Source organism: Vicugna pacos, chromosome 15, assembly GCF_048564905.1.
Source record: "Vicugna pacos chromosome 15, VicPac4, whole genome shotgun sequence".
In the NCBI taxonomy this organism is placed as follows: Eukaryota; Metazoa; Chordata; class Mammalia; order Artiodactyla; family Camelidae; genus Vicugna; species Vicugna pacos.
This window is the reverse complement of record NC_133001.1, coordinates 27,631,556-27,656,759: the sequence shown is the minus strand read 5'-3', so window position 1 is coordinate 27,656,759 and position 25,204 is coordinate 27,631,556. Positions and strand designations below refer to the sequence as shown.

At 49.0% G+C, this 25,204-nt stretch overlaps 1 protein-coding gene across 1 annotated transcript in view; it reads left to right on the top strand.

The window, feature by feature from the left end:
• Nucleotides 1-13,696, top strand: part of EPAS1 (endothelial PAS domain protein 1) — an 83,861-nt gene extending 70,165 nt beyond the window's left edge. Inside the window, exons 8-16 of the mRNA XM_031672613.2 lie at nt 2,452-2,599; nt 3,243-3,457; nt 4,473-4,660; nt 5,117-5,227; nt 6,493-6,983; nt 7,923-8,058; nt 8,238-8,355; nt 8,583-8,756; nt 11,488-13,696. Of these exons, the coding sequence (XP_031528473.1) occupies nt 2,452-2,599; nt 3,243-3,457; nt 4,473-4,660; nt 5,117-5,227; nt 6,493-6,983; nt 7,923-8,058; nt 8,238-8,355; nt 8,583-8,756; nt 11,488-11,639 (1,733 nt within the window). The 3' untranslated portion in view covers nt 11,640-13,696. The remainder of the gene's footprint in view (nt 1-2,451; nt 2,600-3,242; nt 3,458-4,472; nt 4,661-5,116; nt 5,228-6,492; nt 6,984-7,922; nt 8,059-8,237; nt 8,356-8,582; nt 8,757-11,487) is intronic.
• Nucleotides 13,697-25,204: the final 11,508 nt, after the last annotated feature.

The following is a 25,204-nucleotide window of genomic DNA, read 5'->3' as shown; positions in this document are numbered from 1 at the left end:
GGGTCTAAAACGGGTGAGTCTGAGAAGACTCCCGGTGGCCTTGCTGGTCTTGGGCTCCTGGGTACATTGTGTCTTGGAGCGGCAGTCGGGGGATGGAGGCGCAGCTCCGGGCCCACTGTTCTGAGTGCGTCCATCTGTCTCAGGGTTGGGACAGCTGTAGTCATAGCAGCTAGCAGATGAGCAGTCCATAAACTGTCCAGAGTTGACCTCTTGAGGAGTGAGATCTTCCCTTTCCAGTTGCTTCTTCCTCATGGCTTTTGGGTTTGACCTGACAGTGCAGCAGGGCCCCTTATGATATCTTAGAGAAGTTTCCCACTGTGCTGTCTGGCAAAAAAGAAAAACAAACAGCCCAGATTGAGCCCCATTCTGGGACCCAGGAATGGAGGAGGGAGGTGGAGGTGCTTTTCTGGGCCCGTGGCTGTGACTCAGCCTTAGGCTGCCCCAGTTTTGAAATCGTAGGATGGATTCCACATGCTTTTCTGGTCCATGGCCATTCCTGCTCCCAAGGTCATCCTGAGACTGGGACTCGGGGACCTGGCTCTGGCCCAGGTGGCTCACTGATTCCTCTATGCCTGGCTTCCTGGGGCTGCCCTCCTCTGGATGTAAAACTGGGGAAAAGCCCAGCGTTCCTTCTCAGCCGAGGGTGAGTCAAAGTAGGGGAGAATAGTAAAAATTTCTGGGAATTTTTGCAGGACAGTATTATACTTTATCTTCTGGGGTGGGAAAGTGGAAGAAATTACTGTCAGAAAACAAAAATGATGACGTCTCACTAGGCACATGAAAAGGATTTCTTTTTCTACTTCTCTTAAAAAATCTTTGATCCTTAAAAAAAAGAGCTGGGTTAAAAAATTGTCACAGTTTTCTGCTGAATCCAGGGAAAATGTGCTTTTTATTGAATCCATATATTTCAGCATTAGGCACACTTCAAGGTAATTCACAAACCAAACAGAAATCACAAGTTTCCTTCTTCCCTGATGGAGCCAAGTTAAGCAGCTCTGAGCTCGGAGGTCTGTACCCAGCCAGCCCAAGTCCAGCAACGGGAAGTCTGCATGGGCTGGCAAGTGGGTTAATGCCAGCTAAACAGAAGCATCTATTTCTGTCTCTCTCTCTCTCTCTCTCTCTCCGTCTCAGTCTTTCTCTTTCTGTCTCTTTGTCTCTCTCCCCGCCTCTTCTCTCCCCCCTCCCTCCCTCCCTCTCATTGGGTCTCTGGAGGTAGACTTACAGCACAGATCCACACTCATGCCCTGGAGTAATTGGCGGCCCAGGCTTGAGGCTGGCCCAAGTTTAAACACGTGTCTCAAATTTATGCACGTATGTGCGTCTTAGCCTGTGAAGGTTTACCATTGAAATTACTGGGGAAGCTCAGTCCTCAAACCCGATTTAGATAGTTGAAAGCCATCATTTCCAAATGGCCTAGTAATTTATACATTGTTACCCTCAGAGGGTAAGGGTTTGCAGGAAGGGGGGTTGGTTTCTCTTTGTTGTGTGAGGACATTATGTGCTCTTAGGCTTTTTATGGCCTTTAATCTTGTTTTCCTATCTACCAAGTAGCAGGCCCTGCACCAAGGCTGGCATTAATGAGCAGATGATTGGAAAGCTGGCGTAATTATGTTCTACTGACAGCAGGCCCTTGCCTGCAGTCACTAGAAATGCAGTTAAAATCTTTGCTCATTGCACAGTGTAATCAAAAAGAATAAGAGCCTTGAATTTTGTCTGCATTAAGAACAGTCTAAGTAAGTTAACTACAGCACTTGAAATTGTACAAGAATCATTTCACTGCAGTAAGGGAGCCTCAGTGGGGCAGATAAAGGGAGATCAGGAGCAGAGTTATTTCTCCAGGCTGAGAGGTCCATGATGGTTTAGGATGGCAGCAACAGCCAGTTTAGTCTTCCCAGGGAAGTGTCGCTCCGGGGGAAGGTGGTAGAAGAGCACTGAATCAGGAGCCACAAGACTGTCACATGGCCCTGACTGTAGTCCCGTGTGATGCAGAGCAGGCCCTAATCCCTCTGGCCTTAGTTCCCTCACGTCAGAAGATGGTATCTATCCACTGTACAGCACAGGATTTTGTTAAAAAGATGAGGCGGCAATGATACAACCACTTGGAAATAACTTGGCAGCTTCTTGGAAAGGAAACATACACTTACCCTATGACCCGGCATTGCACCCCTAGCGGCCCCCACAGTGTATGTCCCTACAAAGATTTGCACACAAATATTTACAGCACCTTTACTCTGACAGCCGAGGGCCAGTCATTTAACCCTGTGGACCACTTTCCCATGTTTAACGTGAAGAGCTGGGTGAGATGATCTGTAAGCTCCCCTCCAGTTCACTCTCCCTGGGCCTCGATGTCGGGCACCCAGTCCCATCCATTTCCTCGCAGACTGCCTTCCCCCTGGGGTCTTGCTCCCCCACCTCCCCTGTGGACTTCAGGCTTCTCATCTCCTCCCCTAGTGTGCACCAAGGGTCAGGTGGTGAGTGGCCAGTACCGGATGCTTGCAAAGCATGGGGGCTACGTGTGGCTGGAGACGCAGGGGACGGTCATCTACAACCCTCGCAACCTGCAGCCCCAGTGCATTATGTGCGTGAACTACGTCCTGAGGTGAGTGTGCAAGGGCCAGGGGCTGGGGGTGCAGGGTGCCTGAGCTGGGGAGGGTGCCAGACTGAGAATGCAGGCCCAGGAGCATTGAGCCACCCAGAAGCTGGGCACCACAGCTGCGAGCTCTCAGCAGTGCTAATCCTTGGGACCCAAGGGACTCCCATGGATGTCCCAGGAACAGTGGAACACTGGGATTGCCTCTTTAGACGTTTTTCCTACCCCTTCCCCATTGTCTGTCATCTCTGTCATGCCTCTGACCCACCTGGGGAGGCAGGTAGAACACTGTCACCACCTAGTTTTTTCTGAATGGGGACCACGGGCAGAGAATCGCTTGTACTTTCTGGGAGAAGATGTAACACCTTCCCTCCATGGCACCTGGGAAGAAAGCTAGAGAAAGGCATTGTGGGGTGAAGCAAATGAAAACAAAGGCCTTCAAGCCTCTTGCTCCCCATGCAGCCGCGTACAATATTAAAACAGCATCTAAGACAGACGTTCTCGTAGGGCGCTCTTTACAAAATGCCGACAGAGTGTCCATACCCACGTTTCTGTCTGGGAGGCTTAGCTCTCAGGGCTTCCATGGGTCTGGGGAGCAAAAGGATTTTGCTGGAAACTATGGAAGGTCTGAAGCACCCTCTTATCCCACCAGTGAGATTGAGAAGAATGACGTGGTGTTCTCCATGGACCAGACGGAGTCCCCATTCAAGTCACACCTGATGGCCATGGACAGCATCTTTGACAACAGTGGCAAGGTGCCTGTGTCTGAGAAGAGCAGCTTCCTGTTCAGCAAGCTGAAGGAAGAGCCCGAGGAGCTGGCCCAGCTGGCCCCCATGGCCGGAGATGCCATCATTTCTCTGGATTTCGGTGGGTGCTTCTTAGCTGAGCCGGGGCCCCTCAGATCCTCTTGGGTTGGGGATGCCTCCATGGACACAGCTTTTCCTTAACCAGAGCTACCTTGTGCAGCCCCTGCGTCTTGCTTATCATCTCTTAGTCACCAGCCCCTGTGCTGGGCACATGCACTTACCCTGGTTTAAGACTGTCCTATTTCTGATCTTATAAAGCACTGAGCCAGATAGAGCTCCAGAGAACTCCCTCCTGAGGGGCTGGTTCTCTACAGCAGGCAGAGGGAGCCTGAGACAAGAGAGTGGGTCAGTGAGGGATGTGTTCCGAGGCCACTGGCACGTTTTCACAGAGAGGACAGATCTCCACCTGGGCCTTGAAGGACAGATTGGTTATTTAGGCAGAGGGCTGGGTTGATATGTTGGGAGGGAAGATTTAGACCCAGGAGTAAGCCCTTACATGCACTCCTTTATAGAGGTGAGAGTCCTTTCGGCCCCACCTCCGTGCTAGCAGCACCCTTGATGTATACCTGGGAAGCCCATCTCCCACACTGCGACCCACCATCACCCTCAGCCCGGCTGTGGCCACGTGAGGAATAGCTGTACCTCCCTGTGCTGGCTCTGGACTGTCTCAGCCCTGTTCAATGTGTTCTTAAGAACATGGGTGAGTCGTGACTCCAGAGAATCACAAAGAGACAGAGAGCCTGGGAGCTTCCCTGTTTTGTGCAGTAATGAGGCAAACTGCCCAGTTCTCATAACCGCCTCCTCTACATTCTAGCCTGCCTTTCAAGGAGGAGCAGATCCTAATGTATTTAATCTCTAAAAACTAAAGGCCCAGGTAGTGTTCCCCGTGAAGCAAAGCTGGAGACTGACTCACACCCCAGCTGAAGGCCCTCTGGTCCAGCTCAGCCCAGAGCGCCGGGCCCCAGGCCTGCTCCAGCCCCTTTCAGGATCTCTTGTGTATCTGTTGGGCTTTCTCTGTCCCGGGGCTGAGCCCAGTGGCTGTGGGTGTTAACCGAGCCAGGTGCTTGTCTCCACAGGGAGCCCGAACTTCGAGGAGTCCTCAGCCTACGGCAAGGCCATCCCGCCCCCCGGCCAGCAGTGGGCCGGAGGGTTGAGGAGCCATGGCGCCCACAGCGAGGCCAGGAGCCTGCCTGCCTTCACCGTGCCCCAGGCTGCCGCCCCGGGGAGTACCACCCCCAGTGCCACCAGCAGCAGCTGCTCCACGGTGAGCACCCCTTGGGTTGAGGCCATGGAGAGGGCGGGCCCCTCCCTCTGGCTGCTGCAGGATGGCTGAGTGGACAGCCCAGACCGAGCTGCCGCCCTCTTCCTACTCATGCTGTCCTGGAGCCCCGGAGCATGGCTGTGACACCTGCTAAGGGCCTTGAAGACGGGGGCCGAGCCGCACACAGCTCGGTGCAAGGCAGTAATCATCCTGCTTGGGGCATAGATACGCAGAGCTTGCTCCTCACGACAGCCTCATTTAATGAGGAGGCTGAGGGTCAAAGAAGTAGATGAACTGACCTAATTCACACAGCTCGTAGAGCGCGGCCGCACTACGTGTTCTTGTTCGGTGGAATGGAGTTGAAGCTCTGGGTCCAGAGATGCATTTCTCCTTCCCCCTCGGACTTCGGGGGACAGAGTGCCAGAGCCTTGACTTTGCTTCTTCCTCCCTGGCCCCCAGCCCAGCAGCCCTGGAGACTATTACACGTCTCTAGATAATGATCTGAAGATTGAAGCGATTGAAAAGCTCTTTGCCATGGATACAGAGGCCAAGGACCAGTGCAGCACCCAGGTAGGTGGCCATGGAGAGAAGAGCGGGGTGGTGCACTGTGCCTGGCAGCTGGCGGGGGTGAAGGCTCCCACCCGTTCTTGTAGCCTCGGCCCTTCGTGGCAAAGACCGGGGGGAATGCTGGGCCATGGTCCTTAGCCAGGTAAGGGCGCAGGCAGTAGGAGCCTGTGAGCACCTGCTTCACCCACACCAAGTCCAGCTCTTCTGCTCCTACCTCTCAAATTAGTCTCGTCCTACTAACGCGGATCCCCTAGTGCACAAAAACCACACCTGAGCCTTTTTTTAAGGAGCATACCCCAACTGTGTAAGACTTCTGTAAGCGTAAGGAACAGTTACTCCCTTTACAAACATATCTATCTTAGGCTTCTCTGAAATAACTTTTAAATGTACTTCAAAATGACATCTGATTGACAAATTTTTTGTCTACACATAATTTTTCAGAAACACATTTCTAACATGAAGCCAAATGTTCTTGCAAAAACTATGTAAAGAGGGCTAAGGGTGGGTGGACGGGTATGTGTTTCAGAAAGCCCAGAGGAAAATCATTAATCCCCATTTGTCTTTATGTGGGTTATTCATCCAGATTTCCACCTTGCCTCTCAGTTTGATCATTATTGTGCAAAACTCCCTGTCTCAACTCTCTTCTCTGAACTACAAGATCCATTACGTAGCGCTTGATCGTAACTTGAACCCACGATAAGCTGCATCCCCCCAGGGAGGGTTGAAACGTTCTGTGTCTGCTTGTGTGTATTTCCCGTGGTGCCCATCGCGATACTGGGAACCTAAGGGCCCTCTACCACTGGGGCCATGGTTACTCTAGAAGCAGTCCACAGGTCCACCCCAGGCACCTGCTGTGTGCTGGAGAGGAGGACAAAGCTGCCCTTGGCTCCCCAGGGGCCAGAGTAGGCAGGGACGGCTTGCTGGAAGAGGTAGGCTTGCCCAGGCTGTGGGAGCAAAGGTGAGGTTTGGACAGGGAGAGAGGGCTGGGCTGGGGTGGTGGTGACAAGATGACCGAAGGGAGCATGGAGATTCGGGCACAGGCTGAGGAAGGGAGGAAAGCCACCGGCAGGCTGGTGGCGCACGCCGGAACGCGTCTGAGGTGTCTGCTGCTGGGCTTCAGGGAACCAGTAAAGGCAGCAGCACTGCCAGGCTGTAGAGGGAGGAATGGCTCTGGCAGGGGCTGGGAGGAATGGGGGCTAAGGTGGAACAGTACCCCTGAAGCAGCTCCAATTACTTGAGTGCCTTGCCTGTGCTGTGTGTCTCCTCAGACGGACTTCAATGAGCTGGACCTAGAGACACTGGCCCCCTACATCCCCATGGACGGGGAGGACTTCCAGCTCAGTCCCATCTGCCCAGAGGAGAGTCTCCTGCCGGAGAACCCCCAGTCCACCCCGCAGCACTGCTTCAGTGCAATGACAAACATCTTTCAGCCACTGGCCCCCACGGCATCTCCCAGCCCCTTCCTCCTGGACAAGTACCTGCAGCAGGTGGAAAGCAAGAAGCCAGAGCCTGCACAGCGGCCCGTGTCCTTCATCTTCTTTGACGGTGGGAGCAAGGGGTCCCTGCCGCCCTGCTGTGGCCAGACCTGCACCCCTCTCTCCTCCATGGGAGGCAGATCCAACACTCAGTGGCCCCCTGATCCACCGTTACATTTTGGGCCCACGAAGTGGCCTGTTGAAGACCAGCATGCCGAGCCCCTGGGGGCATCGCCATTGATGCCCCCCATCACTGCGCCCCATATCTCCATGTTCAAGAAGAAGTGAGTGGCAGACACGCTTGGCTGCTTTAGCAAAGGCTGTGCTCAACAGGGAGGGGCAAACAGGTGCCCACTGCAGGGAGGTCAGGGCCCCGCCTCATCAGAGGTCTGCTACTTCGAGCCCTTCTCTGAACTCCCAGAGCTGGGGCTGTGGGGGAACCGCCCTAAGATGTGTGAGGGCTCAATTGGGACAGTTTATCAGGGCTGGAGGGGACCAAGAGGGGACTGAGGATAGGGAAAAGGAGAGAATTGGCTTCTTCAGGCCTTGAACACCAATGCCCCTCTCTCCTGACCCCCCCTCAGAGCACCTTTCTCATCCAGGATTCATTACCTGAGCTGTAGGACACAAAAAAAATGGAGTGACGGTTCTCTCAGGGAACCCTGGTTGAGAACAGTGAAAAGGTGCCCATGCCTTCCCCCACCTTCAGCTGCCCCGTGCCCAGCACCGCCATCCCCATCCTGCCTTCTCCCAGCTCCTCCCAGTCTCCCCCAGTAAGCCCCGTTCTAACTGCTGGGAGCTTTCTGGGCTGTCATATGGTTGGTATGGGACTTCCAGGTCCCAGGGCCTATTAGTTATGCTTCTCTGGGGCCCTTGCCTTTTACGGAGCAGCCCCCTGCTCCTCAGTGGGGGGCATTCCAGGGGAGATGGGGCAGAAGAAACTTGCTGCAAGACTGCTGAAACCCAGCTGGACAGCCTCAAAAGAGGCTAGGACTGCAGGCTGCCTGGGTACATACAGCTGGGTAGGTGGGAGGTGAGGGTGACTTGAACCATCATGAGGAAGAGGCAGCACCACAGCTCAGGGCCTCAAGCCCACCACCCCTCCTCTGACTCTGCCCTTGGGGTCTTAGAGCCACCACTGTCATAAGTGTTTGTTCTGGAAGGGCCCTCGGGGGCGCCCTGGGTGTGGGGCTCCAGGCTCCCTCACGTCTGCTCTCTCTCAGGCTTGGCAGGTCTGCAAAGGGCTTTGGGCCGCAGGGCCCAGACGTGATGAGCCCGGCCATGGTCGCCCTCTCCAACAAGCTGAAGCTGAAGCGACAGCTGGAGTATGAGGAGCAAGCCTTCCAGGATGGGAGAGAGGTGCTCCAGCTCGGGACAGCGCTGCATGGGTTCCCTCCATGGGCCCTGGGGCAGGAGGGAGGGGAGGGGCAGGGGGCCCTGGGGCAGGAGGGAGGGGCTGCTCTGTGTCCACCCCTGCCCTACACAGCGTGAGGACTCGTGCTCCAGCCTCCCCCTCAACACGTGCTTCCCACACCCAGGGGGACCCGCCGGGCAGCAGCCCCTCACATTTGCTGTGGAAAAGGATGAAGAGTCTCAGGGGCAGTGGGAACTGCCCTTTGATGCCGGACAAGCTGCTGAGTGCAAGCGTCCCTAACGGTGAGTGGCAGGTCTGGGATGCCGGGGCCCATCCTGGTTCCTCACTCCCTGCCTCACCTGCCCTTCCGAGCCTTATTGGAACAGGTGGTGTCTCTGCCCCGCCTTCCCCACACCCAGCTTCCCCTTTCTACTCTGGCTCAGAAGTCTCGGGCTCTAGTTCTGGTGGCCCTGAGCACCATGTGTGAAGGGGGCTGCTCTCCCCTCACTCCCTGACATTGGCCTTTCAGATGAGTTCATCCAAAGTCCCATGAGGGGCTTGGACCAGCCTCTGAGACACTTACCGCCACCACAGCCAACGTCTGTCGTGCGCCCTGGGGAGAACGCCAAGAGTGGGTTCTCCCCGCACTGTTACGCCCCCCAGTACCAGGACTACAGCCCAGCAGCAGCTCACAAGGTGTCAGGTGGGTGCACTCAGGAACTGGGGGTTGGTGTGGGGGAGGGGGGCCAGGAGATGGACGTCACAAGGTGGCAGGTCTCGGCTCAGTGCCAGGATAAACTTGCTGCGTGAAAGGCAGCTGTCTTAAGAGGGACGAGCCCTCCTTTTCCAGATGTTCTGTAGCAGGGGCTGGAAGGTCACATGGCACAGGGCTTTAGAAGGAACCCGCCAATGACCGGGTGACGTCCAGGGCTCTTCCACCCTGATGGTCCCTGAGCTGACGTCTTTTACTCAGTTCTTCATGTGATCACAATGCCTGATGCACTGACCTGCCAGGTGCCGAGCTGAGGAAGTGCAGAGAGGACGTCCTCCTGGGAGGTTGGCCTGGAGAGTTCTGAGAGGACTAGCCCCCTGATTCCTGACTTCTATCCAGGGCTTCCGGAGTCTGTTAGAATCTGGTGAAACACAGGTGTTGTAATGAACAGGTTGCTATTTAGCATTTAAACATAATTCGTGGTTTGGGTGAAACATCCCAGACCCCTGCCCTGAAAGAGGATGATTTCCTCAGCAATAGAGTTTGAGGCACTAAACAGCAATTTGCCTCAAAGTCCAGGCTTTACAGCTCATACGACTTCATAAGAAAAAAACAACCCAATCAAAAAATGGGCAAAAGACCTAAACAAGCAATTCTCCAAGGAAGACATACAAATGATCAAAAAGCACATGAAAAAATGCTCAATATCACTAATTATCAGAGAAATGCAAATCAAAACTACAATGAGGTATCACCTCACACCAGTCAGAATGGCCATCATTCAAAAGTCCACAAATGTCAAATGCTGGAGAGGCTGTGGAGAAAGGGGAACCCTCCTGTACAGCTGGTGGGAATGCAGTTTGGTGCAGCCACTGTGGAAAACAGTGTGGAGATTCCTCAAAAGACTAGGAAATATGACCCAGGAATCCCACTCCTGGGCTTGTATCCAGAAGGAACCCTACTTCAGGATGACACCTGCACCCCAATGTTCATAGCAGCACTATTTACAATAGCCAAGTCATGGAAACAGCCTAAATGTCCATCAACAGATGACTGGATAAAGATGTGGCATATTTATACAATGGAATACTACTCAGCCATAAAAACCGACAAGATAACGCCATTTGCAGCAACATGGATGCTCCTGGAGAATGTCATTCTAAGTGAAGTAAGCCAGAAAGAGAAAGAAAAATACCATATGAGATCGCTTACATATGGAATCTAAAAAAAAACCAAAAAACAAAAACAAAGAAAGAAAGCATAAATGCAAAATAGAAACAGACTCATAGACATAGAATACACACTTGTGGTTGCCAAGGGGGCAGAGGGTGGGAAGGGATAGATGGGATTTCAGAATTGTAGAATAGATAAACAAGATTATACTGTACAGCACAGGGAAATATACACAAGATCTTATGGTAGCTCACAGAGAAAAAAATGTGACACTGAATATATGTATGGCTGAAAAATTGTGCTCTACACTGGAATTTGATACATTGTAAAATGATTATGAGTCAATAAAAAAAGTTAAAAAAAAAAAAAGCCCAGGCTTTAGAGTCACAGGACAGCCCTGGGCTTAAATTCTAGCCATGCTTGTGACCAGCTGGAGAATGGTGTGAGTTGCACGTTTAAATAAGAGGCTTGCGTGCAGAGTGTAGGGTTCATGTGTATGTTCGTCAAGTGGTTGCCAGCATGATTATCCATTCTCTGAACCCACAAGTTTCCTTGAATGGGGATCTGTATTTTCAGGGGAAATTCATATTCAACTCAGGTCATTTCTGACAGTGAGTAAACAAGGGGGGATTAGAAAGGGATGGTGAGTGAGCATCCATTGCTAGTGTGAGGGCTGCAGGGAAGTGTGAGACACGTGTGGTCCACAAGGGAGCGAGGTCGAGTTAGGGAGGAAGGCATGGACTGTAGGCAGCAGCTGGGAGGGGGACTGAGGAGAGCGCCCCAGGGATGAGGTGCTGCAAATAAGCCAAGGGAAGGGCAAGCAGGCACCTCCTGTTACAAGCCCAGCTGAAGCTTCCAGGCTGGGCTGGCCCCAGGCACTGGGGCCGCCTTGTCCCTGGAGGCCAGGTTTGGGTGCAGGGAATTTCCCCTCATCTTCATTCTCCTGAGGGGGTTCCCTTCCCCAGCATGAGAGGGGTTCCAGGAGGGTGGGGATCCTGCAACTGGAAGTCAGGCCCTTGAAGGCCTGTGTGCACACACGTGTATGTGGCTGCGTGTACTTGTTCACACGTGTGTGTGGTCTGAGTGCGCGTGGATGCGTGTGCATGTGTGCAGAGACCTGCTGGTGCAGACCTCTCTCTGTCCAGCCCAGCCTTGCCCAGGCGCCGGCTCGTGCCTCCACCTCACGGCCCGGGAACCCTTCATGGCGGCTCCTTCTGCCCCCCGAACCCTCCCCTGCTCTGCCTGCACCGCGCACCACGTCCCCTCTCTGTGGGGTCTCAGCCCCCTCACCTGGTGAGACACTCCAGAGGCAGGCACGCCGTCTGCTGGGCCCTCGCCCCGAGCACAGAGTAGGTCACTTGGGAAAGACAACATTGAAGAAAGAGTGAGGTGAAGGCTGCCCCACCTGTGCCCCTGAGTCCTCCAAACTGGAAATGCGACTTGCTCTCCACCAGCACCTGTCTCGTCCCTGCCAACCTCTTAGGGACTAGACCCCCTTCTGAATGTCTGATTTAGGGCTTTTAAAACATAGTCCCACCTCTTCTTTCAGGCATGGCAAGCCGGCTGCTAGGACCCTCGTTTGAGCCCTACCTGCTGCCCGAACTGACCAGATATGACTGTGAGGTGAATGTTCCTGTCCCAGGAAGCTCCACGCTCCTACAAGGAGGGGACCTCCTCAGAGCCCTGGACCAGGCCACCTGAGCCAGGGCCTCCCACCCGCAGGCACCCTTCCTTCCCACGCCGTCCCACCAGCTTCACAGTCTGCATCCATCCTTTGCAACTAGGTATTTCTAACATCAACATACTTTTTACAAGATACACTTACCTGGCAGACTTGCTTAGGTCACCAGGTAGTGGCTTTTTTCTGAAGATGCTCACTGTATTATCCATATTTTTAAAACACACAGTTGTTTTACCTGCTACGTTTTGCTCTGTCAATGGAAATGTTCTTAAATTGTATAAGATTTTTCTTTCCCCAACTTCAGTTCCTTCTAATTTATATTATTCACAGGTCTCTTTTTCTCTCTCACACACAACAGTCATACTAACAGGTTTGGTGTATGTTTGTTCTCCTGTAGGGAAAGCTTTGGCTTCATTGAACTAAAAAGATTTTGCTGTTGTTGCCAAAGAGAAAATAACCTTGCTTCCAAGCTTGGTTTGTGGCCTCTCTCTCAGCCCTTCACCTTCCTCATTTAAAACTAATCATACTGTAAATTTCAGTCTTTTTTTTTTTTTGAAGCCACTCTTTGCTCTAATTTTGATATGACTTTTGGGGGAAACAAGCAATGTGAAGGGTGAACTCCATTGTATATGGTTATCTGTGAAAGTTGCACAGTATGGCTTTTCCTAAACTGTTTGGTGTTTTCCCCCCCATTCAGTGGATTTTTTTTTAATTATAATTATTCAAAAACATAACTGAATTTAAAAAAAAGATTTATATCTGGGTTAAGTGTTTATCATATATATGGGTACTCTGTAATATCTAAAAACTTAGAAACGGAAATGGGATCCTGCCTCACAAAATCACTTTAAGAGCTTTTTAAAGCTGTTCCTCCTCTTTGTGCTGGTGTCGCTGACACTGCAGAACTGTACAGTACTCCCACGGGCCTGCACTAACCCTGCACAAGGTCTCTCTCTGTTGGCTCTTTGCTTTTGGGATGTGCCACAGGCGTGACAAACAATCCAAACAGTGGAATCACTCAGCGGGAGCATCGAGCTGGCTTCTCCTCGCGTTCTGTATGTATTGTGTATGTATGTATTATTATTACTGCCAAGAGGGTCTGATGGCACGTCATGGGGTCGGGGGTGGGGGGTGCAAATCTAAGGGAGGGGAAGTGCTTTAACTTTTCTTAAAGCTGTGTTGCTAGCCCTTCAGGTGCACTGAGCTATGTGACTCTAATGGTCTTTCACATGGCATACTTGGGTATTTCCAGAACTACCACGCGACGGGGTAGGTGGGAATTCATGAAAGGTGGTGAGCATTCAGAAATGGTGCAGTGATCCAGCCCACATCCTCCCAGCTCGCCACCTGGGAGTGCGTGGGGCAGGACTGAAAGAGGGTGCAGAATGGGGGCCGCTGGTCCTGACCGACCAGCAGATCGCCCTGCGAGGCCAAGGTGCAGGGAGCAGCAGCAGGCAGACCTCCAAATCATGCCAGGGGCCCTCCCTGGAGGTCTGTCTGTCACCCGAACATAAGTATAAGTAGGAGGCACTGAAAACAGTGTTCTCAGAGCACCTTGTAACTCACGGTAAGAGGGACGTACCGTTTGCTTTTGAAATGCCAACTGTGTGCAACTCCTCTGCCATGGGTACAATGCAGAAGTTTCTAGAAACACACAAAACAAAAACACAGTAAGCCTGGATAAACTTACTGCCAAAACCAAAATTTAAATTTCAAAAGAAATCTAAGCTATACAGGAGAAGTTTACCTCGTCACTGTGTTGTCCAAATCATACTTCAGCACCACGGCTCTGCCCCACGCACAGCGGCAGAACTTGAAGGGTTACTGACACATAAGCGCTGGTGTTTGATTTCCTGTGTGTGTTTGCCTCAGCATTAAGGGCATTTTTCCCCTGCAGTTTTACTAAAACACTCTGAAGAATATTCCAAGCTTCATATTAACTTTATCAATGTAATGATTTCATGAATATTATTATATTGTCAAAATTCCTACTGACAACATTATTGCTATACAGGAGCTTAACTTTATAAGGAAATGTATTTTGACACTGATATCTTATTAAAGTATTCTGATCCTACCACTGCTGGTGGCTTTTGTTTCCTGTGGGTTTATCATGGGCTACACCCATGTAAAGCGAAGTACTTATTAAATAGTTTACAGAAAACAAACACTGGTCTTTGTGAGGCAACTGAGACCAGCTGACAGGAAGCGGGATGAAGGAAGAAAAGATGAATAGTAATACTTGGCCACAGGGACTGGGAAGCCACGTTGCATCAGCCATATTTCTGCATGCATTCTGCTGCCTGCCCCAGGGCCCTTTCTCTGAATTCTGCAGGGGACCCAAGGAAAGACGTCATGGTCCCCGCCTTCAGAAAACTGCGGGAAATGGTTTGAGAGCTGTGCTAGCTCTGTGTGCTCGCACTGTGCACTTCGGGATGAAGGTTCTGAGGGAAAGGGGCAGCCTGGGCCCTGGGGCTCCGAGGGGACTTCAGGGTGGAGGTGGCGGGGCTCACGCGGGCCCTTCCTGGGTAGAATGTGCACGGGACGGGCAGAGATAACCCCGGACAGAGACAGAGCACGGCGATAACCCGCACCAGACATGGGCATGATGGGTTCCTAGTTCAGATTCTACTGTTCCAAATCATGCCTGCTTGTGAGCAGGCGCTGTGTGCATGGGGGGATCCGGGGGGCTGGGGAGGGACCCAGCAGCAGCCTCCGCTCACAGCTGTCAGTCCTAGGACCAGCGTCCCAGCATCACGCACTTGGTTCCCCTGACAGTTCAGTCCCCAGAGGGTGGGCCCACATGTTACCTTGTTAGCTCCGTCGGTCCTCAGCCGAGCAGTCCCAGGAGCACCCATTGCACAGAGGAGCATGCCAAGGGGCTCAGGGAAGCCACAGCCTGCTAACGGAGGAAAGAAACGTAACCCCAGCCTGGGCTGTGCTGCCTCCTCTCACACGGACGGTGCCTGCTGGGAGGTGGACTGTGCGGTAGGGCTGTTTTCATTCCTGTCTTTATTACTGTAGCCTTTAGACCGCCTTCTGGTTCTTTGCCATCTCTTCCCATCTCTTTTCTTCCCAAACGTGGTGACTGGACCTTCAGGTTGGATTTTCTGGGCTCTGCCCGCCATCTTGGGCGTCCTGAAAACGTCACCTGTTTTTTCCTGAAGCTCTTCCGTGAACAACACGTCCCAGCCCATCCTTCAGGAGCAGAGCTGCCTCAGAGCATTGGTAAGTTCAGGTCTCAGATGTGGGTGGACGCTCTCCTGATCCCCCAGCGACTTCAGCGCCCTGTGGGTCTACAGGGTGCCTTAACCACTCAAAGGCTGTGACTGTGTCCTCCAGCCCTTGGGGGTGCAGGGTGGTCCCAGCTCCTCTTGCGTCCAAGCCCAACAAACTGGAGGGCAGCACACCAAGGCCATTGTCCCTGATGAATTAGAGGAACTCAGCTTCTCCAGAGCACTCAAGTGCAAGACATGGGCCCCACACAAGCCATCCCTGCTGCCTTTATGTTTTGTCTCGAGTGATCCAGTGAAGGCTCTGAGTAAATGCTCCTAATTTCATATTTCACTTTTCAAAATGCACGTGGCTTAGGAGTAGGTCTGTGCCCATATGGCCAGGTATGCAGGGGCAGAGATAGGGCCCCTGTATAGAAATAAACAGTAATCCAGCCACTGGAGTTCCTCCTGACTCTAGATGTGTCCCCCTCCAGGCGGGCAGACCCCCAGGAGTGGGTGTGGCACCTTCCCAGCGCTTACCTGGGTTGGCAGCCTCCAGATGAGGAGACTCTCTTTGTGGGGGTGGGGACTCTCAGACCCGGAGCTGAGGAGGGAAGAAGCCCCAGCTGGTGGAGAAGGGCCGGCCCTGGCTCCGTCTGATCCATGCAGAGCAAAATGTACCCTCTCCCAAAGCATGGTCTCTGACGCACATTTCAAATTGGAGTTGGGGGATGAACTGGGGGTTTTACTGGAGATACAATGCCAGCCTATTTCCTTCACAACACAAAAGATTCAACTATCCACAGCCCTGCTCTCCTGGGCCCCTATCCATCCTTTGCTTTTTGTGAAAAGGAACTTTTATCAGAAGGCCACCTAAGAGTGACCAGTTTACCCTGCTCGCTCTTTCTTGAGGCAGGGGTGGCCCCAATAAGACAGTGCATTTTCCCAGACCGACTTGGGGTGCTGAAATGAGCCTAGAAAGGACGTAGCCCAACCCCATCATTTATTTTTCTCAACATCTTCATTTTAGAGAAGAGGAGACTGAGGCCCAGGGAGACAAAGTGGACTTGCCGGCAGTCGCACCATGAGTGAGAGGCAGGGCTGGGGACAGAACCCAGGCCAGCGTCACTGGCACCGAGGCCAAACTCGCCAGACGTGAAAGGGGCCGTGTCCCAGCCCAGGGGGTCCTTTGCCCGTGACGTCAGCTCTCACTCGCTTGGCCGTGCCCAGGCCGCCCCCGCCGCGCACAGGGCTCCTCCCTCAGGGCACTTTCAGTTCTCCTAAAACGATCATGATCACATCACCCAGTTCTTCAAACTATCCCTTTGAACTCAGTGGCTCCTGTGGGAACTGCTTGGCCTCTCTGTGACCTTGAGGAAACCACACCAACTCCTTCCCTCCTAGACTGACGTTTTCTTGGCCTCCTGGGCCCCAGGAGAAAAGGGTTTTGAAGTTCTCCTCTACCTCCATACCCCTCTCTTTCTCATACACACACACTTTCTCTCGCTCTTTTTCTTTCTTTTAGCAATACTTCCTCGGTGAAGTCATGGTCTCTCTCTAAGAGTTTACCAGCTAGTAGAGGAAACAAAATTGAAGCCATCCCGGATAACTCAGAGCCGCGTATGGGCTGGTGTGTGATGACAGAGGCCCTGGCCCATGTCTTCCCAGCCACTCCCTGTCTCAGATATCGTGCTCCAATGTCCCCCAGGGTGTGCTTGTACTTGGCCAAGGACCCCCATCTTGGGTTCAGAAAGCCTGAACCTTATAGATGCAAATAGGCCCTCAGTTACTCTAGGGCAGACTGCAGGTCCTGTGGCTGTCCAGAGAAGGCCAGGACAGATCAGCCTGAGCCTCAGGAGTGGAGAATCCCCCCACACCCACCCACCCAGACCTGGGAGAGGAGAGGATTGCAGAGGGCAGTTGGGGGAGGTCATTCTAGGAGACATGGATGAGGGGGACAAAGGCATGAAGCCAGAATGAGCAGCACAGGACAGGGAGCTGGAGTGGAGGGAGAGGGCAGGGGAGCAGCTTGGCCCCTTACAGCACAGGCCTGGAGTCAGACAGACCTGGGTTCAAATCCTGGCACTGCTGCTTCTGGCTGTGTAATCGTGGGGCAGCCCCTTCATGCTGGACAGGCTGCCCGCTTTCCCGTGAAGGGAGCGTGGTAACAGTCCCTACGTCGGAGGGTTGAGGCTGGAGTAGGTAAACTCTACTTAATTAACCCCATGAGACTGGATGAAATATACCTATGAGATAAGAGCAAAACAGTAGAGCCCTGAGATAGAGCCCAGAGCCAGTGCTGGTAGACGTCAGAGAGAGGAGCTAGCAAAGAGGCTGAGTGGGAGCAGCAATCAGTAGGAAAAACCCAGGATTTCCCGAAAAGTATCCCGAAAGCTGAGACCAGAGGGTGTTTCAGGAAGCAGGAATACTAGACTGAAAAGCCCAGGTAAAATAAGGAGGAAAAATTGGCTCTGGGGTTTAGCAACATGGAGATCATCATTGACCTTGACAAGAGCAATTTTGGTGGAGAGCTAAGGACAGGAGCTTGAAGGGAGTGGATGGAGGAATGAGCTGGCAGGGGCAAAAGCATGGAGACCACAGCAACACACAACTCGTTCAAGAACTTTCCCTATGGAGCCTCCTACACTGCTGGTAGGAACGTAGTTTGGTGCAGCCCTTATGGAAAACAGTACAGAAATTCCTTTAAAGACTAAAAATAGACTTACCACGTGATTCAGCAGTCCCACTCCTGGGCATATACCCGGAGGGAATCTTAATTCAAAAAGACGCCAGAACCTTAATGTTCATAGTAGCACTGTTTACAACAGCCAAGACATGAAAACAACCTGAATGTCCATCGACTGATGACTGGATAAAGTTGTGATATATTTATACAATGAAATACTACTCAGCCATAAAAAATAATAATGCCATTTGAAGCAACATGGATGGACCTCGAGACTGTCATTCTAAGTGAAATAAGCCAGAAAGAGAAAAAAAAAAACCTTATGATATCACTTATATGGAGAATCTTAAAAAAAAAAAAGACAAATGAACTTATTTGCAAAACAGAAAAAGACTCTCAGACATAGAAAACAAACTTGCGATTACGGGCATGGGGATAGGAGGGGATAAATTGGGAGTTAGAGATTTGCAGATACTAACTAATATGTATAGAAGGGATAAACAACAAGTTCATGCTCTATTAGCACAGGGAACTATAGTTGACATCTTGTAGTAACTTATGGTGAAAAAGAATACGAAAATGGAATATATGTATGTTCATGTATGACTGAAACACTGTGCTATATGCCAGAAATTGACAACATTGTAAACTGACTATACTTCAATAAAGTATATATACAAAAAAAAAAAAGAACTTTCCCTACGAAGGGAAGCAGAGGAATGGAATGGAGCTGGAGGAAGGGGTTAGGGAAGTTTAAAAAAAAATTAATGAATTTTTTTAGAATAATTTTAGATTTACAGAAAAGTTTCAAGAATATTATAGAGACTTTCTGCACCCAGTTTCCTCTATAGCTGACTTCACTTTGGTACCTATGTCATAACTAAGGAACCAATACTGGTATGTTTTTATTATCTAACATCTGTAATTTAGTCAGACTTTAGTTTTTACCTAATTTTTTTTCTGTTCCAGGATCCCATCCAAGATACCACATTATGTTGAATTGTCATATATCGTTAGGTACCCTAGATGGTCAGAGTTTTCATGGTCCATTATAATAGTTATTCAGACTTTCCACACCGTTGACAACCTTGACAGTTTTGAGGAATGTTGGTCAGATATTCTTATAGAACAGCATCCATCAGTTTGGATTTGTCTGACGTTTTTCTCATGGTTAGACAGAGACTATGGGTTTTGGGGAGGAAGACCACAGAGGTCAAATGTCACTGCCATCCCTTCACATTGAGGGTACATACTATCCATGTGACTTATGGCTGTTGATGTTCATCTTAATTATTTGGTGGAGGTAAGCTCTATCAGGTTTCTCCACTGTAAATTACTGATTGTTTAGGGAAAATTATTTTTGGAGATGAGCTGTATTAGGGAATGTTTGTATGGTGATGGCAGAGGGAGAAATTGATGACGGCAGGAAAGAGAAGGGATTATCGGAGGAAAATGTCATTCAGAAGGTGGGATGAGCACGAATGAGGTCCAGCACACCATGAAGGGCTTGGCCCTGGATAAAAGCATGGAAAGTCCATCGCTTTATAGGAGGGGGGCAGACACTGGAGTAAAGATGCAGTCTTCCAGGTGCAACTGGTCGTGGGAGGATAATGAACAACCTCTAATCTAATGGTTTCTATTTTTCTCAGTGACATTAGAGGCAAGACCATCAGCTGAGAGAAAGGGAGAGGCTGTCAGAGTTTTGAGGAAGGAGAAGTGTTATTTTAGGAGGTCAGACTGATGTTTGTTACTGGATGCTCAAATGAGATTTTGGTCATAAACTGACCCATTGGCACAGTTGTATGTTTTTCTCCAAACATATTTTTCTGCTTAATGAAGGCAGAATGGGTGACAGTTTCCCAGGTTGGGGGGTTCAGCTGGGATGGTATGTTAGAGAGAGTTAGGCATGTTTCTGAGGGAATCCCTATTATGATGGACCATGAAAACCAAGTCGTGTGAGAAAGAAAGAAAAAAGATGAAGAGGCTGATGGCCAATGTAAAAAGGCAGGCTCAGTGAATTAGAGATCTGAATGATGTCAAAGAGGTGTCAGAGTGAGGAACAGAGAAAGAGAACCAAGCAGACAGTCATGGGGAGGAGAGGAAACTTAAAACAGAGATGTCATATAAACTTACGTATGACCCAACAATACCGCGCCTAGATATTTATCTTAAAGATGTAAAACATTTAAGTTCACACAAAATCTGCCTACAAATGTTTATAGCAGCATTATTTGTAATCACCAAGAACTGGGAACAATCCAAATATCCTTCAGCAGAGGTATGGATTTAAAAAAAAAACTATAATTCATCCATACAACGGAGGACAACTCAGCAATCAAAAGTGACACATGGTAGCAACATGGATGAACTGCAAAAGGTACTGTGTTGAGTGAAAGAAGCCAGTATCAAAAGGTTCATTCTAAGTAATTCCATGTATGTGACATTCTGGAAAAGGCAAAAAGCATGGAGCAGAGAACAGATTATTGGTTGCCAGCAGGGGGTCGAGGTGGGGGAAGTTTGAATACAAAGCCTGGGGGCGCCCTGGGAGTACTGGAATTGTTCTGTGTCCTGTCTGGTGGTGGTTTCCAAACTCTCTGCATGTGCAAAAATCACAGAACCGAACACCAGACTTTCACTGGATGTAAATTTAAAGAATTTCACTGCATGTAAATTTAAAACTTTTAAAAATAAAAGCAAAAATTGCAATTTCTGAGGAAGCTAAAATAACACAGAGAAGGTCTGAGGAAATAGGGAGTCAGGGTGTTGTCAGGGTTGACGTGGTGGGTGTGACAGTGACACAGAGCGTAGAAATGAAGGAGAGACATGAGCGGGGAGCTGAAATCACCTCAGGAGGAGTGACCAGAGGCCGAGGTGGACAGCGTTACGAGAAGCAAGAGTCCAGAGACATGAGTGGGAAGGAAAAGGGAGGGGAAGCGGTTTGGAAGCAGAATCGTGAAGCTAGGAGGAGCCCCGCCACCTCCAGGCCCTGCCTGATACCTGCCTGTAGGAGCGAGAAACCAGCCTCCTCCTGCGGGCTGTGCGGGCAGGGCTGGTAGGAGAGAGCCCGACTCCAGTTAAAGGGGAAGGTGAAGGCACGTTCAGAGAAGAGACAGGTACCTAGGAAGTGGCTGGCGTCAGAGTTCCAGAGGCTGCATGGAGGGATCGGAGGGTGGGAGATGGGAGAGAATGATAGATGTGCAGGACTGTCCAGGGACAAGGGCCTGGCAGTGACAGATGGCCTGGAAGCCTTGGTCTGCCACTGGTGACTGAGGAGAAGAGAGCGAAAGGTGGTCTATCACCCTGAGGGTCTCTTAGAGGTTCAAGTCAGAAAGCTGGGGACAGGAGGCCATGGCATGGCAGGGAGGCACAACAGCTTCTCCGCCATGTCCATGGAACTTTCTAGGCCTTCCTCATATCCTGCAGCACCTGGGCACTGTCGTCTGAGTGCACTCACTGACCGTAGGTGGGCTTGTAGCTTCCTGGGGCAGGTGGGAGGGTGGCCAGGGGGAGCCATTTGGGATCTTGGTTTTAAACCCTGTGCACCGGCAGGAACAAAGGAAGAAAGTGTGGTTGGAGGACCCACTGGTCTGAAACAAAGGGATGTTTTCTCGTCCTCATTAGCCTGGCTGAGGCGAGGGCAGCTGGGCATGAACACTGACATTGTTCTGGGGGCCTTGCTTAAAGGCCAAGGCAGGGCTCCAACTAAAGATTCAAATCTGGATGAGAGACGTGACTCAGACTGGGGCAGGTTGGCCCGACGGGTGTGGGAAACCCAGGGCATGTGCGTCTGTTCCCTCTGCTGCTGACAATGTGGAGCAGCCGCTGTGCTGCCCAGGCAGCCTCTGCTGTGAGGGTGGGGTACTCCCACTACCCCACATTCTGGGGACCCAGAGGGCAGGCACCAACCTTGCTGGCTTGTGCTGAGGCCCTTGGACTTGACAGTTCTACAATACCATGGGCTAGGCAGCAACCCCAACATGTTCTGCCCACTCTGGGCACTGTTCTCTGAAAGAGATACAGTTAAACAGGAATTTGTACAAAACAGCATGACTAACATGGTGATGGGACTCGTAGCCACAGCGCAACTGACTGGAGAGGCTGAGACACTTTGTCCTGGAGGAAATAATATCTGGGGGAGCTCGAAAGCCACCTTCAAGTATCTGGAGAAGCACAGTGTGTAGAGTTTTTCTGGGTGGCCCACAGGATAGAACTAGGCCTGGAGGTTGAGAAAACAGAGCTCAGCTCAATGTAAGTAAACTCAAGGGCAAACCTCACTCCTCCCCTGGTATGTCGGTGTTTGCTTGCTCAGCGTAACAGGAAAGAGTATCTTTACTCCTATCACCCAAGAAAGCCATGTGGAGGATAATGCCATTGAAGGGTATCTGGCAAAGACAAACTACACTTTCACATCTTTGTTCAGGCCTTTGTGTAGATAAAGGCTGACCGTCAGGCACAGACGGCCCCACGGAACCCAGGATGGGCAGAGGGACACCGACCTTGCCCCTTGAGTGTTATCTCCTGTCTGGGCAAAAGTGCAAATTATGTCAATTTAAAACTTGAAAGTATTTTTCCTTAATATGGATTTATAGTGCATGGTCTCTAAGAATTACTGCTACTCTTTGGGAGATACTGTAGAGCCACATCTGAAGTCAGTGAGTAAAGCAAAACCCACCTGTGTCAAAATTACCCTTAAGAACCCCTACGGAAGGTGTGTCTGTGGTGGAAACCAGCACCCTGTCTCTCCACCCAGCACAGCCAGTTTTTCCCCCAGTGTCAGAACAGTTGTGGTTTCTCTGGATGAGCCCCAGACGAAATAGCTGGCTTACATCTCAGGACTATGTTGTAAAGAAAAGGCATGTCTTTAAAGGAAGCTCACACCTTGCGCCTCCTTGAGGAAACATCCAGGCAACAACTCCTTTCTCATCCTGTCTCAGGGACATGTGCTCACTTCTTGGAATGATCAGCAGGAATAGTTACCTGCCTTGGGGGCAGAGCCAGATTTTGAGGGGCTTGTTAATTGTAGGTGCCCTCGACATGACAGCATAAAAATAACACTTTACCTCTGTGGTTCTTCTCAAGAACCTGTAACACCAGTCTAATCACATAAAAACATCAGACAAATACCAACTGAAGGACAGTCTACAAAATACCTCACCACTATTGCTCAAAACTGGCAAGGTCATCAAACACAAGTAAACTTCAGACACTGTCACAGCCCAGAGGAGCCTAAGGAGATGAGACAATTAAATACAATGTGGTTTCTTGGATGGAAAAGAAGCCCATTAGGTAAAAACTAAGGGAATTTGAATAAAGTATGTACTTTATAGTTAATACTGATGCATCAGTATTAATTCATTAATTGTAAGAAATACATAATACTAATGTAAGATGTTAATAATAGGGGAAAGTGGCTACAGGGTAAATGGTAATCCTATGTACTACCACTGCAATTTTTCTGTAAGCCTAAAACAATTTTTAAAAATTTATTTAGTAGAAAAAAAATGATGCCAGGAAAAAAAAAAAGAAATGCAGGAGGAAGCGAAAAGCAAAGAAAAAGATAAATGAGTAAATCTAAGTGAATACTGACTGTTAAATAATAACAATGATAATATATTGTGGGGTTTTAAGTAAATGTGGAATGAATGTACAGGAAAGCAATAGTAGAAAAAGCGGAAGGGGTAAATGGAGTTAAATGATTTTTAGTCTCTACATTGTCTAGGAGGGAGTGGTAAATGTACTAATTTATATTAGACTTTAATAAATCAAGGATGCATGTTTTAATTATGAGGGCAATCACTAGAACTATAAAACATTGTGTAACTCACAGGTTGATAGAGCAGGGAAATGGAATCGTTTTAAAAAATGTGATTATTCCAAAAGAAGACCAAAACAAGGACAAAAAAGTGAACACAGGATAAGTGGGACTGATAGAAAACAAATAAGATGCTAGATTTCAATCTAAATATATCAGTAATTACATAAAATATAAATAGATTAAGTATTTCAATTAAAAACATCAGACTGGATTTTAAAAATAAATATCACCTGCTTAGAGGAATGTGACTTCTAAAAAAGAATACAGATAGGAGGATGTAAAAGGACAAAAAAAAAGGACAAACACTAAACAAAAAAAGCTGGTGTACCATACCAATATCAGCTAGGAAGACTTTAAGGAAGAAGCATTACTAAAATAGAGAGGGACATTTCATAATAATAAAAGTGTCAATGCAACAGAAAGATACTTCTACATTTGTATGCACCTACTAAGCCTCAGAAATGGATACCACTACAAGAAAAAGTAGAAAAACATATCATAATGGAAATTTTAACACACCTCTCTCAATGACCGATATAACGAACAGGAAAAAAGTAAAAAAGGGTCAAGGAAGTGAAAAGATGACCCACAAAATGGGAGAAAATACTTGCAAATTATATATTTGATAAGGGACTAATCTGAGCATATATAAAGGATATTTACAATTCAACAATTAAAAAAATAACTCAATTAAAAATGAGCAGAAGATTTTAGCCATTACTCCAAAGAAGATATACACGTGGTCTATAAATGTATAAAAAGATGCTCAAGGTCTCTAGTCATTAGGGAAATGCAAGTCAAAACCACAATGAGAGGCCACTTTACACACCACTAGGACGGCTAAAATCTAAAAGACAGAATAATAAGTGATGGTGAAGATGTGGAGGAGTTGTCCCCTTCATACATTTCTGGTGGGAATGTAAAATTTTACAGCTCTTTGCAAAACAATCTGGAAGTTCCTCAAAATATAGAATTATTATATGACCCTGCAATTCCACTCTTAGGTATATATCCAAGAGAACTGAAAACATATGTTCACACAAAAACTTATACACAAATGTTTACAGCAGCATTATTCATAAAAGCCAAAAAGTGGAAACAACCCAAATGCCCATCAGCTGATGAATGTATAAACAAGATGTGGTATATCTATATAATGCACTATGTTTCAGCCATATACAGGCATGAAGTACTGATAATATGCTACAGCGTGAAAACACCATGGTGAGCAAAAGGTGCCAGACCCAAAATACCACGTATTCTATGATCCCACTTATATGAAATGACTAGAATGTCTATGGAGATACAGAAAGTAAATTAGTGGTTGCCAAGGGCTGGGGGAATGGGGAAAGTTTCTTTTTAGGGTGATGAAATGTTCTGAAATTACATAGTGGTGATGGTTGCACAATTTTGTTAATATACTGAAAACCACTGAATTGTACACTTTAAAATGGTAAATATTATGGCATGTAAATTATAGCTCAATAAAAAATAAAGTATATAAGAATATAAAAGATTGGAGTATACAGTTAAGAAATAAGACCTAATCGACATATGCAGAACCCTGTGCCCAACAACTGGGAATTTACTAAAATTGGCCAGGTGCTAGAGGTCACAGAATTAGTGCTAAACAAGCCTTAACACATTTCAAAGTTTTAAAATGACTCAGAGTATATTCCTGACCACAGAGAAATTAAACTAGAAATCAGTAACCAAGCGCAAGTTTAATAATCACATGTTGAATTTTAAACAGTATGCTTCTGAATTACCCATGGGTCAAAAAAAAATCACATTGGAAATTAGAACATATTCAAAGTATTAATTAAAGTAATATATCAAAGCTTCTGAGATTCAGTTAAAGTCATGATG